Genomic DNA, 14,791 nt, shown 5'->3' on the forward strand with positions numbered 1-14,791 from the left:
TTTCACTGCCAGAAGTTTGGATTCTTGTCAGGGTATCAAGAACTGAGGCCGTAATTTATTTATTTATTTATTTTTTATTTTTTTTGTCTCATTAGGTGGATAGAAATAAATTTAAGCTAAAACCAAGACTTTTTTCCTTTGTGAGAAAGACTTATGTCTTCTCTGAGCAAACCCTCAACATGCATCATTTCATCTACCTAACTCCGCAGTTTGTTTGATACAAAAATATATAACTGGGCGGGGTTTGGACGTGAAGATCAGGGGTTTTTTTCTGGTAGAAACGGTTCAAGAGGAGCTTCTGTAATGCATTTGGGACGTAGAACCGCATCAGTAGCCAGATGTGGAATGCACAAACCAGGGATCTACAAATCATCGCCAACAGTTCTAGTTTCCTCTGCTTATTCTGCTTTGTATTCACTGTAGCCAAAAGAAAAAATAATGTGCTTTATTTTGGTTAGTTTTATTTTTTTTACATGAAACACATCTAAATATGATGGCGTGAAAAAGTGTTTTTTTTGTTGGTTTTTTTGCAGACCCACTGTCACACTTCAGTGTTTCTGAAAATCAAACCAATTTCGATATGAGTCAAAGGCAACACAATATTATTGTGGGAGGAAAAACATTTCAAACCTATGCAGCCATGTGTGAAAAGTGACTACCTAACCCTTTAACTGTGGTTTATAACCAAGACCTGATTTTGTTTACTTGGTTGTCTTTGACCAGTATTTAAATTGGTTGATATTCGTTTAGTGTGACAAACAGCGAAACAAAAAAGAAACGAAAAAAAAAACTAGGAAATCAGGAAGGATCCAAACACTTTTTCACACAAATCTAAGATATTTTTATACAAAATTATTTACAATTTTTAAAGAAACACACAGGTTCTAGGCTGTAATATCAAATTCAATTGAATAGCTTAAGTAATGCCAACATTTATACATTTATTTACTGTATTTTTTGCACATTTAAACATGTGCTTGTTTATTTGTTGAACATTTATTTATTTATGTACTTATACCTAATTATGGCAGGATTAGGCCTCCATAACCAACTTTTCCTCTTACTTTCTCCTCCTTATTTCTCCCAGTACTTTTTTCTCGGGTTTCCATCATGTTATGCAAACTTAAGACATTGAATGCCCACAGATAAATGAATAAGTACAGATGCAAACTTAAACAAAAATGGGAACCAATGTGTTCTTGAAAAACATGTGCTCTCTAAATTTCAACCAAGCAAAAGGAAACGTCACCGGAACCCGTCGACGGTACAACGCAGTCCTCTGCCACTTCCTATTTTTTTTTCTCAGTGCTGTAAATTTCTTAAACTGTCTCCTCCCACGCACAAGTACGCTTACAGAAACTTACAGGAAGCGAGCAAAACTGGTGAACCCTTTCCCATGTCACCCATTTGCCCTGAAGACACTGTGCACCAAGCTCCAATGTGGTAAGTTCGCCTACATGCCGATAGAGTTCAGACTGTCTGCTGCTTCACATGTCTTTCTTTTTTTGTTTTAAGCTTCATATACATAACATATCAAGTTGACTCTCAGGATTCCTTCTGTATTTTCACTTAATATCACTTAATATTTTCCTTGCCTTTTCTATCTTCCTCTCTCAACATAATCTATTTCTTTTTAGTTCTGACGGCCTGTGTATTTATTAACATGTATTTCAGGCATTTTTGAATTTATTTTCAGTCAGTTTTTTTTTTTTCTGAAGGAAATGGTGGCTTGGGATATTCATACAAACCTAAAATAGCTTCTTGCAGAAGAGGTTTTATTTCCCCCTCGCTTTCCCACTGGTTCAACAGATGAACCAGTGGGAAAGAAAGAGGAATAAATAAAGCCTTCCTTAAAGGTCAAGTGAAGTTTCAGCCAAACACACTTAAAACTGCCTTTGTACTTACTGCACATGTAGTGCATTTGGTTGCTTGTGAAAACCCCAACGGAGGCGTACTGGTGTCATTAAATGAACGAGACGATGCTCAGAATCAACACTTTATGTTTGGGGTTTTTCTAATATAACGAGGAGGCGTCCCAAACGGACAGACGCTCCTCTGCCTCATCAGAGTGTACAACTCGCATTGTCAGGAGAAAACATTCTTTGTTCTTGCTGTAATTTGGTCCGCAGCTGCTCTTCGCGCTGCATCTTGCCCGCTCTGCGGTCTGTATGTTTCAAAAGCAGGCGGAGATCGACTGACCGGACAACAGGGCATAAGTTCAACATTAAAATGTTGGAAACATGTTTGCTGTGAGCGACTGGTTTATGGCATTAAAAACCCTCTGGTGATTCTCGAAATGCTAGTTTGCAGTGGAGGAAGATGGGAAAAGGAAAGATGAACTGTTTTTGTCTTAGTTTGCCATAAAAGGTTGTTGCTAAAGTTTACAGAATTATCTTTTAAAAGTGCGAAATTTAGATGTCTCCCCGGTCTTTACCTTAGCTAAAACAAAATGACCATCTACAAAAAGTAACTTTAAAGTTTCTTTATTATTTATTTTGGATCTGTGATGGGCTGCACAGTGGCGCAGTTGGTAGCACTGTTGCCTTGCAGCAAGAAGGTCCTGGGTTCGATTCCCGGCCGGGGTCTTTCTGCATGGAGTTTGCATGTTCTCCCTGTGCATGCGTGGGTTCTCTCCGGGTACTCCGGCTTCCTCCCATAGTCCAAAAACATGACTGTCAGGTCAATTGGTTTCTCTAAATTCTCCCTAGGTGTGAGTGTGTGTGTGCATGGTTGTTTGTCCTGTATGTCTCTGTGTTGCCCTGCGACAGACTGGCGACCTGTCCAGGGTGTACCCCGCCTCCCGCCTGGAACGTAGCTGGAGATGGGCACCAGCAACCCTCCCGACCCCATTAGGGACAAGGGTGAACAGAAAATGGATGGATGGATGGATCTGTGATGCTAGCTTGACACCCTTTCCTTTTTCTTTTTCTTGGAGAATTAACACATTTTTGACATCTCGTTGATTTTTCTTTATGTTACTAGAGGCCCACATTTTGGTAAACTTACTTTACCTAAAAATTAACTGTTCAAAAAGCAGGAAGAAACTCTACAGCTGTGTCATCATTTATTTACAGTTTGTTGTGCTAGCTTAGCAAAGCGGTATTGTTTAGATTAGCTTGGTTCTCGAGAGTCAGCCCATTTCGTTCATGCTTTTGTATTTCTCTTCAGGTGTATTGGCCAAACTTGTTGTAAATTAAGTTTAGTTTTTTTTATTGAACAAAGAGAGTTTTTTGTCTAAATTGGCGTGTTTCCATTAAGCAAATTAATTTTCTAAATGTCTAACTGCACAAAGGAAAAACCGCTACTGTCTCTGATTTCCACAGTCAACTAAGCCTTGGGTTTCGGATAGAGGGATACGTCAGAAAACATCTCCTGCCACTAGTTTGACTGGCTCCTTAATTTTTGCCATTTTCTGTTATGTAATTATGCTTTCTTATGTATTTAGAGGCCTAATTTTTTTGTGAATCTACTCTTTTCATCTAATTACACAGCAATTGAGAAAAAAAACAATTGGCGGGACTGTCTTGTCCTTTTGGGAGACTGAGCATCTGGATATAAACAGCGTCTGGATTCTCCCTCCACTCTATTGTCTCTCTCTCTATTAGTGACGGGCAGATGAGGCCTCATTGGGCGTGTGGCACGTTTCCCAAACTGTGTCGACACTGTGTTGAAACCGTGTCGCTGGGTCATTCAGAGTGACATCTGCTAGACTTAAAAGGTCATTGCAGGCAAATTCAATGAAGACTGGAAACTGAACAAGGTTCATTTGCATGTTTTTATTTAGAAACATCAGCTGCTGCCGCAGGTTGTCATCGGAGGAGAAAGTAAAGTGCATCAGTGTTACTAATTTCTTGTAATTACACAGAGTGATTAGCGTTAAAATACAAATAAACACAATTAACAATCGTGACAAACTTGAACTGGTTCAGTTCAATCGCCTGCTTTCTGGACACACCAGGGTTTTTTCACAGAGTGTTAACCGGTTCATCCCCCCTCATGCCAGGCGATGAAGCCTCAGCATCGTGGAAGAGCTCCGGTTACAGCAAGACAAGACCTGGGAGCAAATCCTTATTTCACCTACAATATAAATAAAAGTTAATTCATGTAAAACTGACTGAAATATACTGTAGAAAGGAATTGGAATAATCCAGAAGAAAAATGATCAAAAGTGAAAACAAGAACAGAATAATAATTTACCTTATTCTGTGATAAGATCAAAATGATCCCACAATTAGAAAACGTCCTCCTCCTCGGCTGACCCATGCCATGCAGACTGTGTAGATCTGTGACACTTTTAGGACTTAATGTGTTATTGTTTGCATGAAATATATTTCAGAACCAACCAACACTTGACTCGGTCTTGACGAAACATTTGGATGTTTCATATCATGGGATACCATGATTAGGTTATCCAGCTTTCCCAGCCTAATTCACCGGAATTGCAAAAGCTCCACAGAGTGACAGGTTGCTGCTGTCGCCAAGGCCAGCAATTTGAGCCGAAGCAATTTTGAACTGAACTTCCTGCCTGTCACATCCGGACCGGCTGACAGCTCATCTGGTGACAGGCTGCGGTTGAGGCCCTTATCTTACTTTCCATCTCCAGCTTCAGAGGGGGATTTCATTTTCTCTCTGTCTCTCTGGTCTTTCTCTTGCTTTGATAGATTCCTGACTCAGTTCTCTCTTTTGAAGTTTCTCGAGGCTTTCTGTCAATTCGTAGCTTATGAGCTTTTTTTTTTTTCTTTTCTTCTCTAAAACGAAGCAGACTAAGAGCCTGAGGAGAGCTGAGGCACCATTTATGGGCAGCATTTGTATCCTGCTATTGCCTTAACTGTACTTTTTTTTTGCTTTCAATAAGAAATATTGCAACCAAACCATTCAAACAAAAATGTTTAGCTCAATTCTTTCTATAAAAGTAAAAGCTCTGGGAATTTTTAAATGCTAAAACTGAATGCTAAAACACTGGTATGTAATCTTAAAATCTTGCTCGCGTGGAAGAACCATGAAAACCTCTCTCTTATGGAAAAAAGCCATAAGAACTCTTAATAGACAGACAGTACCAAACTTACATTTGTAGACTTCATTTATAACTAACAAGGTACTTCGTTGACACAAAGATAGATGGAAATAGTTCAGATCAAAGCTTGTTCATGTGTTAAAATGGCAAAGCCAAAGTTCAGACGTAAGACTCAATGAATATTTGGGAAAAAATAGAAAATTAATGTTTAGAAATGTCCTCTATCCAATTTTATTGAGCTTGAGCCACTTTGCAGAGAAACATGCATGAAAAGGTATTTAAATGTCGAAAGCTGGTAGAAAAAACCCCAAGAAACTGAATCTAAGTGTATTCCTACAAAGTGCTCACTAAGAGTATTGACGAAAAGTAAAACTAACTTTTCTTTATACGAACCTTTTTTTTTTTGCTTTTAGTGAAGACTTGTGTCGTACTTTGTGTTGGGTTATCACATAAAATCTCCAAAAGTACGCTAAAGTTTGAGGATGTAATGTGACAAAGTTTGCAAAAGTTCAACATGGATTCTTTAGGAAGGCATTGTAGCTTATTGTCTTTATCTTCGCAGGATCCAATGCAGACTCTAAGCGCAGACTCAAGGTGGCGAGGACCCGTCGTTCTGGACGAGTTCGCCCAAAATCTTGCGGAGAACATAATCCTCTCCTCTCTAGAACAAATGGAAAAGTTGGAACCTGAGGCGCTACAACCTATTCAAACACCGGAGATCTTGGCCGAGGAGTTGGCATCAGCAATAGTTGAGGTTGCTCTGAGAGACGTCTGCTTGCCTCAATATCCACCATCAGATGTTGAAAAGAACAAATGCGAAGAGGCTGAAAATGGCCCCCCTGTGGACGCATCCGGAGAAGAAGAGGACCTGTTGGAACTAGAGATGATTTCCTTAAGGGAATTACAGACTCACAGAAACTCTCAGTCCAACCATCCACCTCTGTACCAATCGGGCCTTCCTGCTGTGGGTTCCCTCGACTACCCGGACGCCCCTCCGACCACCCCCCTCCTCCCGGAGCTGGAGCGGAGCAGGAACAGTTTCGCTCGGAAGCTCAAAGGGGGGCTGGCAAAAGTCTTCCTGCCCTCTCCTCCTCCACCGACTCCGAAAGACAAGGAGGACAACTCGGGCGGTGTGATCAGTGACCCTCAAGTGGAGCTGATGGAGCATCTGATGCATTCCCTGTCTACCAACGACCTGGCGAGAGACGGCCTGCAGGCGCATGGAGCCGGCGTGGAGGCTTTCGCAGAGGTTCTGTCGTGTGACGTGTTAAGCTGGGCCTTGAGCGTGAAAAACAAGCGGCAGGGGTCGGATGAAAGCGACCTTCATCAGCTGGCTCACCAACTGGCTGAAACAATCATCACTTCCTCGCTGGATAAAGCTAAATGTGATGTCCCATCTGACTAGTACGTGTCTGTTAAGGAGTTTTGACGTGAGGTCCTACAAAAATGTTTCCAGCAGGTAATATTTCATCATCAGGAGATAACCCTTTTGGCATCTTAATTTAGTAAACATCCAGAAACATCCTAAAGATATGAACTACTCTGAAAGGGATCAAGACATATGTAGACTTCTTCCCCTCTTAAAACGTCTCCAGTCAAATATAGGGTTAATGTCAATGGTACTTCATTAACTTGTTCAGAGTGTTTTCACTGTATCTGCAGTAGGTGTCTACTTGCAGAGAAAGCAGTGATTATTTGAAAAAGAAATATAGGTCGGAGGCAGAACGCCACCAGTGTTCTTCCATTGTGAAACCACCTGAACTCTTTCCAGTCAGAGTAACCACACAAGACATGTAAAAGCAGAAATCTTCTCAGGGTGCATGTAAACCGCGGCGAATTTATTTGTACAAAAATGTACTTTTCTAATCTATTTATTTTGTTTTCCCACGATCAAAAAAAACAAAAAAACAAAACTCAAATGTTTTGTTTTTGATACGTTTCACAAAGGAAGATGTTTGGTCGCGCACTGTTTCCTGCCATCATCTGTTTGATGCCAATGACTTCACGCTGTGAACATGACCACAAGCTCACAAAATAGCATCGACATAAACTGTTGCAGCATTTTTCACGACTGGAATTGCTTTAAGACGATAAACTCTGTGTTGATCTAGCTAGCTTGTAGCTTTAGCCCAGGGGACAAGCTACTGTAATCTGGATTTGTATAAAACAAAATGCCAGGATTTATCTACTGCAGAACAGATAAGTGCTGCTCCTACCTAACCTGTAAAAGGAACTGTTCCTTTTAGTTTGTTTTCTGTCATATTGTTAAGTCTTCTGATTTCCTTTTTTGGGCCCGTGAATGAATTTCTAAATAAAGCTAGTTTCTCTCAAAGCTAATGCGCTAATGGCTATATTTGTGGCTTTGTCCTACTGAGCCCAAATAATGGTGCCAGTCCAAACCAGATGTAGTACTTTGGTGTAGCTCATGTAGCCACAGGGATCCAGCACCTATTGCAGTATATCCCCTTTAGATGGCAGCAGAGGAGAAAGGTTCTGGCATGTTTTCAGCCTGATCCAAAAAGGATCAGCTGTATGGATACAAAGCTTTCTTTTCTTAAAAAAAAGCAAACAATTGTCTTAATTTGAAAGAGCGTAAATTGAATGTGTTTCATGTGTCTAAAATAATTTAAAATATGCAGAATGTGTTTGCTGTGTTTTACGTTTCTTTCGCTGGACAGTTCTATATTAGTTGGGTTCATAAGAAAAAGTAGAGCTGCATGTAACACATTGGAGAAATATTTATTCCACCAAGCATGGCACATAGTCTGAATTATTTTTATGGTCAAGGCTGGGTGCCCTCCTCACATTCTGCTTTTACAACTTATATTGTATGTGTCAGTATTTAAAATGTTGTCTTAAGCCAATTTTGATGTACAATCTTGGTCAGGAAGTTTTTGTGAAAAAGACTATGTCAGTGTTTTTAGGTTGAATAAAGGGTGAAATGGATTGAAAAATGATTAAACGAACAGATTGTAAATGTCTGTGTATGGATATTTTGACCGTTCGTTGAAGAGAGTATTTGTGGGGTCAGGCACTGATGTTGGACATTTTCATCCCAAAGGTGGCCTGGTAAGTTAACTCAGGGTCAGACCTGTGCGCAGAAGTTCTCAGTCACGTCTTTCTGAACAGTGAACTAGGTCTACAGACGTGTTGGAGCAGGAAGCACCATCCCCAAGCTGTTCTCACAAAGATGATCAGCAAATTGTCGAAAATGTCTTTGTGTGCTTCAACATCAAGCGTTCCACTCTCATTGAAAAAACCTCTATACCCCCATCCGTCCCACTTTACACTTGGCAGACTGCAGTCAGGACGTAACATTGTCCTGACAAGTATAAACCCAGAACCGTCCACTTGACTGCCTGACAGAAAAGAGCAATTCGTCTTTCTATGAAACACATCTCTACTCTTCTAGCTGAGTCCAGCGGCAGTGTGCTTTGCACCATTGAATCCAGCTCTTTATTGCTCTTGGTAATGTAAATTGTCGTTCCATCCAAACCCATGAAGCACTCTATGTACCGTTTTTAAGCTAATCAAAGGCCTCACCACATTTATTGGTCTGTAGTTTCTGACTCTGGAGGCAGTTGGCAACTTCATTCAGCATTCACTGTCTCCACTCTGTGGTTTTACATAACCTACCACTCCATGCCCGCGTTGCTTTTGCTCCTTTACTTTATTTTACTTTATCACGAAACCACCAACAGTTGACAGCTGAATATTTGGGATTTCTTTTACAAATGGAGTTATTGCACGGTACGAGCCACCCAGCTCATGAAAGCAACCCATTCTTTCATAAACAGAAGAAGGAATGTTCTTCTGAGCGTGATTTAAAAATCTGAATGAAGTGATTGGAAAGGTCACGCAATATTTATGGAAAATGTATGGTAAATCACCGTTTACTTATCCCGTTTGTCAAAGCTGAATATTGACAAGCGGGTTAATCTCTTCCTCAAAACAGATCATTTACATGATGCCGGTTGCTGGTTAAGATCAACTTGAGGCAAAGAGTTATCAAAAATTCTTTACGTCTGAAAACTTCGATTGAATGAAAACCAGGAGCTAGGAAGTTGGGTTTTTTGCCCCAGACACAGATGGATTGAGTTAAGCAAAAAAAACAAACAAAAAAACCCAAAAAACGGTGAATGCTCAAATGTGACAGTCATGGCAACTAAACATGGACAGGAAAAAGAGCAATCAACTGGCTTAAATACAAGCACGGCGGCATAATGAGACTAAATAATAATGTTTAAAGAAAATATAAAACCACACAAAATTTTACACTGATGATCCCCAGAGGAAAACTAGTAATTCTGTAGATCCCATCTCTTCTTGCAGGTGTGGCTTCAGGGTTTTGTGTGAACAGCTGTTGGTCGTGTTGCCATGACGTTCAGGGGCTAAGCCGAAGCTACCATGCTGGTTCAGACGCCGCAATGCAGTGAAGCAAAATCCGGCGCGAGTGTCCAAATACGTCAGATAATTAAACACAACAAAAAGAGTCCCCGGGCTTCGTGTCTTGGTCTCCTTTCCAGGAATGGCTGGGAGGGTTATTTTCTTCCAGGGTCTGAAAGCGGATTGCTATAAAGACCGTGAGGAATGAAGAAAGACTGCTTATCATTAAAGACTCGCCACCACAGCTGTGAGCGTTTTACACTCCAAGCTTTTCACTTAGCTTTATGCGGGCTTTAAAGCTCCCACTTCACTTCTACTTTTATTTAAAAGCGGGGCTGTGAGCAGTACTCAGCGCCGACCTTTATGGGCCGGTGGAATGAAGTCCCATTTCCAGTTTGCCAGAGGCCATGCTGAGGACACAGCAAATGCATGGAAGGCATGCCTGCAATAATTGTTGACATTATGCATTACTGATGGACCGGTGAAATGCATACTATGTGAAGATCTATATGCTTTATGTGGTCTAGTGTATAAATCCACCTGAACAAACAGTAAAGCTTGGAAAAATGTTAGTTATTTTAGAAGGTCGAAAGTCGCCCCTAAAATATTAGGCAGTTATATATTGAGTACTTGTTAGTTGACAAATGTTATCCAAATGAAAGAAAAATCTGAAAGTACCCTTTTAAAATTTCCCTGGTGAAAAAAGGCAGTGAATCTCTTGGGTATATATTATACATTTCTCAATCCATCTTTTGATGTAGGTCTACAAATAAGAAAAGAATAATAATAGTATTTAGTTTGCAACTTGTTGGACATTGTTTTTGCTCTTTCATAACTGGGTTTTAGCTCGTTGGAGAACATTGAAATGGCTCGTGAATTTATATGACTTTGAATACACTGAGCAACTTTCCTAGGGGGCTGAATTCCTAAAACATGACCTCTACTGTTAATCAGTAAAGACTAAACACATGTTCTATTGAGTCTGCTACATGATTGGCCCACCACCAGTAGCATAATGAGAAGTATGGATCTATACTTTGATCTTGTTTATGCCAAAATCAGCCAGTTTTTTTTTTTATCCTAATCTGTTATGATCTAGTTTTTAAAATATGAGCAAACTGTACATTTTCTGTTCAAGTTGACAAAAGTGGCTTGGTCTTCTGCCGTGACCCATCTGCTTCAAAGTTCAACGTGTCGTAAGACAAGAGATGGCAACAAGCACTTATTTCTACTATTCTGTTCTGTCCAACCAGTCTGCCTGTTTTCCTCTGAACTCTCACATCAACAAGACATTTGTATCCTGAATGTCATCAGACAATTTTCTGCTAACAAGACGAATGGTTGTGTGTGAAAATCCCAGGAGATCAGCAGATTCTGGTCCCAACTACCACGCTGCGTTCAAAGTGACTTAAATCCCCTTTTCTGATGCTTGGCTCAAACTTCAGAAAGATGTTTTCATCACATCTAGATTCCTAAACCCATTGGGTTGCTATGGGCTAAAAGCTAAAAATAAGTGAAGCACATTAGGTTGAGCCAGTTCCTGGAAATGAGGTGGATGGATCATTTTTGCATTTCAACACTTAGAAATTGGTTTTAAGGAAATTCGGTGTGAGCTCAAACCATCAGCGAAACTGGAGAGGAAAATCTGAATTGGGAAAATCCCAGACTAAGGAACATGTCTTGTTGGCAGCGCGATAGCACAACAGACGTACTTTGTCCATACTTGTCCAAACAGATGAAAATACGGCCCCCGTTTTCAGACTCTGACAAATTACCGCGTAGGGTCGGCTTGTTGGTTTCAGTTACAGAAATAGCCCCTGAAAAGATCCCCTCCTTCTGACGGAGGAGCAGTGTGGGGTAAGGAAGTTTTCAAAAGGGATCCAGTTACTGCTTAAATATTCTTCCCTTAGATTTATTTATTCTCATCTTTTTTCTTTTTTTTTTTTACCACTTACACACACATATACGGTTTCATTTTAATCTTATAAAGTAACTGCATGTTCGATTGAAAATCTCAAGAGTCTTTTGAAACGAATTTGACAACAAAAAAGATTGATTCCTTTTTGGTTGAATGTTTATTTGAGCATGACAACGGAGCGCGACGCATGCACAGCTAACTTGGCTGCACTCAGTTATAGCACCCCCCCACTCTGACATGTAATATGTCTTGGAATACTTCTCTAAACGTTCGGTTCCCACTGCTAATCACCGTTGTGTTTTCTTACCAAGGTAATACTGACTAACTCTCATTTGCACACTGACAAACAGGGTCGCATTGATGAGCTGCAGGGCTTGCTGGACAGCTGCGGTGTCAGAGGAGGTGTACATCTGGAGAAAAGCTTGCGAGGAGGTCAGCTTCCACTAAGCAAAGGGGTTGCTCTGGGGAGTGAGTGAGATGATGGAAGAGAGAGAAAGCACTACGACAGAAGCTGGACGGATAGCAGAAGGGCTTCGACATCTAACAGCAGGAAGTATAGCAAAAAGGAGGAGTCAGATTTTTTTTTTTTCCTCTGCTAGAGGGGAGGAAACCCATAGACATCCTCTTTGAAAACCTCATGCATCACCGTTTGAACACTGCGGAACGTCATTCTCTACCGGTGTGGGGTGTTTGCCACGTCTTCCAACCAAACAAACAAATGGAGTTCCATCCATCCATCCATCCATTTTCTGTTCACCCTTGTCCCTAATGGGGTCGGGAGGGTTGCTGGTGCCCATCTCCAGCTACGTTCCGGGCGGGAGGCGGGGTTCACCCTGGACAGGTCGCCAGTCTGTCGCAGGGCAACACAGAGACATACAGGACAAACAACCATGCACACACACACTCACACCTAGGGAGAATTTAGAGAAACCAATTGACCTGACAGTCATGTTTTTGGACTGTGGGAGGAAGCCGGAGTACCCGGAGAGAACCCACGCATGCACAGGGAGAACATGCAAACTCCATGCAGAAAGACCCCGGCCGGGAATCGAACCCAGGACCTTCTTGCTGCAAGGCAACAGTGCTACCAACTGCGCCACTGTGCAGCCCCAAATGGAGTTCAAGTTGCTAATTAAAAACATGTTTCTTAGCATTTCTTGCTCTACTCTTCGCTTCATCCAGAGGGTCTGGACCCTGGGCTTTTGAGAAATGACTGCTGTCTTGAGATGTGGACTCTGTTGAAATTTAACATTTTATCCAATGGCTAACATCTAGCCGTGTCCTCTGTAGTGTGCTAGTTTGCTGCTACCGGAACTCGCCTGTGCTGTAAACAACCATCCACCACTGCAAAGGAAAGGGTGTCAGACTGAATGAGGCAGCTGTTAATGCTAATTCAATATTTGGAAACGGGGCCAACATGGACTGAACGACTCTGTTCACTTCCTCTGCTGCAAACAACACGCAGACTACAATTCCAAAACAGCGCAGAAAATCTGCGTCGCCATTTGGATCGATTGAAATTCTACCAGAGAAATCCACTTCGATGGGAGAAAGCACAGATGGCGCGCTAAGGGGAGATGAGAATCGAGCAGAAGGCAATGGCTAATGTTAACATTTCCTAATTGTGACAAGAAATCTTTCTTCAAATGTTTTCTTATTTTTTTATTTATTGCACAATATCCATCCTTCCATTCATTGTTTGTTGTGCTTGTCCAAGCTCAGGTTGCAGCTGCCAATTCAGAGACCTGGACATGTTAGCAATGAAGCTTTTGCTTGGTTTATAAATTTAAATAAAAATCAAATGTACTTTTGTCTTACGCAATGAGAAAAATATCAGTGAGAGTTATTGATAAAGTGAGCATGGGAGCCAACAAGACGGCTCATGGATATTACCCAGAATTATTTGCTATCCCATTGAAAGCATACTGAAGTATCTCGGGTCATTTGCTGTAGTAACATGCTAAAAGTGCCCAGGAAAACTTTTAATGTCAACAGCTGCCGAGCGCACGCACTTAAAGTGAAGCCATCATACTGTTTAGCTAGGCTTAAGCATATCCTTAGGATGATGCGAGAAGCTTGTGCCACTGGAAGACACTGGAGTTAGAAGGAATCCAAGCGGAGCTGCACACTCTGTTTGACAACTAAAAGACATATTTGAGGTGCAGTACCTAAACCAGCAGGTTGCCCGGCTTATCTTTGGGCTCTTGACTCTGAAGGTGCAGCTGATGGATAATGTCTGTGATTTACTTTGTTTTTAGGAAGACATGTATCTGGCAGCAAACACTTCAGAGAGGAAAAAAACCCAGCGATTTTTCATTGGCAATAACTTGGAGAAATTGTTATAGAAAAACATTTTTTGTGGCATGACGGTACTCCATCTATCCATTGTCTGTACCCACGCTGCTGCGTGCAGTGTCATTTGAGAAAGAGACAGGCTACACCCTGGACAGGTTGCAAGTCCATCAGCTGGGCAACACACCGGCCCAGCAACCATGCACCCCCCCCCCCCACACACACACACACACTCTCACACTGAAGGGCAAGTTGGAGAGACCAGTCAACCGAACAGCCACGTTTTTTGAACTGTGGGAAGCCGGACAGAACCCGCGCATGATCTGGCAGAAGATACAAACTCCCAGGCTGGGATTCAAACCTGGGATCTGATTGCTCCAAGAAAGTGAGAAATGGGGTAAATTTTCCTTATACTGATATCAGAAACAAGATAGATGATTCAATCAAAGGGGGGTAACACTAGCTATCAGGAGGAGAGTGTCTTTACTTTCCCCCTGACTAAATACAATTTTTTAAAATATCTTTTGTTTAATGAATTAAAAAAGGATTTTTTTTCTGATGTTTGCCCTTTTTTCTAATGTTTGTCATTTAATTTCTCTGTTCTCCAGACGTTAAAAGATTAAATTAGACAGATGACTATTTGTTGACAAAGGACTAATTATTTAATGGGATTTCCTAATTTTTTGCATAGCTGTATCTGACTTTTTTTTTATTACATGAATCCATCTTAGATAAAAGAGATGAATTCTGATTCATAAGGTCAATTAGAACTAGAGGACAGCGCCCTCTGGCGGGTCAGACTGGAACTGAGTGAAACTCAGACACGCACAGACCTATAAACACAATAACATGACATGTTTGGGTTACAGCGTTCAGTTTATGATTTTTTTTTTTAACAGAAAACCATGACGTTGAGGAAATGTTTGACCGGAAATAAGGAGCTGAAAAGAAGCTAACACTATTAGCGACACAAATGAATAAAACCGAGATGTTTTCCATTATTTGTATTAAAGATTAAACCAGCTGAGGTTTCTCTAGTTTCTCGCGCTCACACTTTTCCTGTTGTTTATGTGTTTTGGCAGTGAGTGGCATTACGGTCCCGTGTCTTGAGTCTCGCTGAAACAAAAAAGGAAACCACATGTGTGTGTGTGTGTGTCGCTGCGCGTGCGCGCGCGCGCGCG

General features: G+C 41.2%; 1 protein-coding gene and 1 long non-coding RNA gene across 2 annotated transcripts; one reads left to right on the forward strand and one right to left on the reverse strand.

The window, feature by feature from the left end:
- Window positions 1-1,334: 1,334 nt before the first annotated feature.
- Window positions 1,335-7,991, forward strand: LOC114158065 (A-kinase anchor protein 11). Its single transcript, XM_028039380.1, has 2 exons — window positions 1,335-1,443; window positions 5,577-7,991. The coding sequence occupies exon 2, from the start codon at window positions 5,583-5,585 to the stop codon at window positions 6,417-6,419; it is 837 nt and encodes a 278-aa protein (XP_027895181.1). The 5' UTR covers window positions 1,335-1,443; window positions 5,577-5,582; the 3' UTR covers window positions 6,420-7,991.
- LOC114158066 (uncharacterized) lies at window positions 3,762-5,555 on the reverse strand. Its single transcript, XR_003598324.1, has 2 exons — window positions 4,198-5,555; window positions 3,762-4,077 (listed from the first exon to the last, which is right to left on the reverse strand). It is a non-coding gene; the product is annotated as an uncharacterized LOC114158066 (long non-coding RNA).
- Window positions 7,992-14,791: the final 6,800 nt, after the last annotated feature.

This window comes from Xiphophorus couchianus, chromosome 14, assembly GCF_001444195.1.
Source record: "Xiphophorus couchianus chromosome 14, X_couchianus-1.0, whole genome shotgun sequence".
In the NCBI taxonomy this organism is placed as follows: domain Eukaryota; kingdom Metazoa; phylum Chordata; class Actinopteri; order Cyprinodontiformes; family Poeciliidae; genus Xiphophorus; species Xiphophorus couchianus.

Bases quoted from the DNA above. Each gene is read 5' to 3' on its own strand.
- LOC114158065 (XM_028039380.1), top strand. From the start codon at position 5,583: ATGCAGACTCTAAGCGCAGACTCAAGGTGGCGAGGACCCGTCGTTCTG.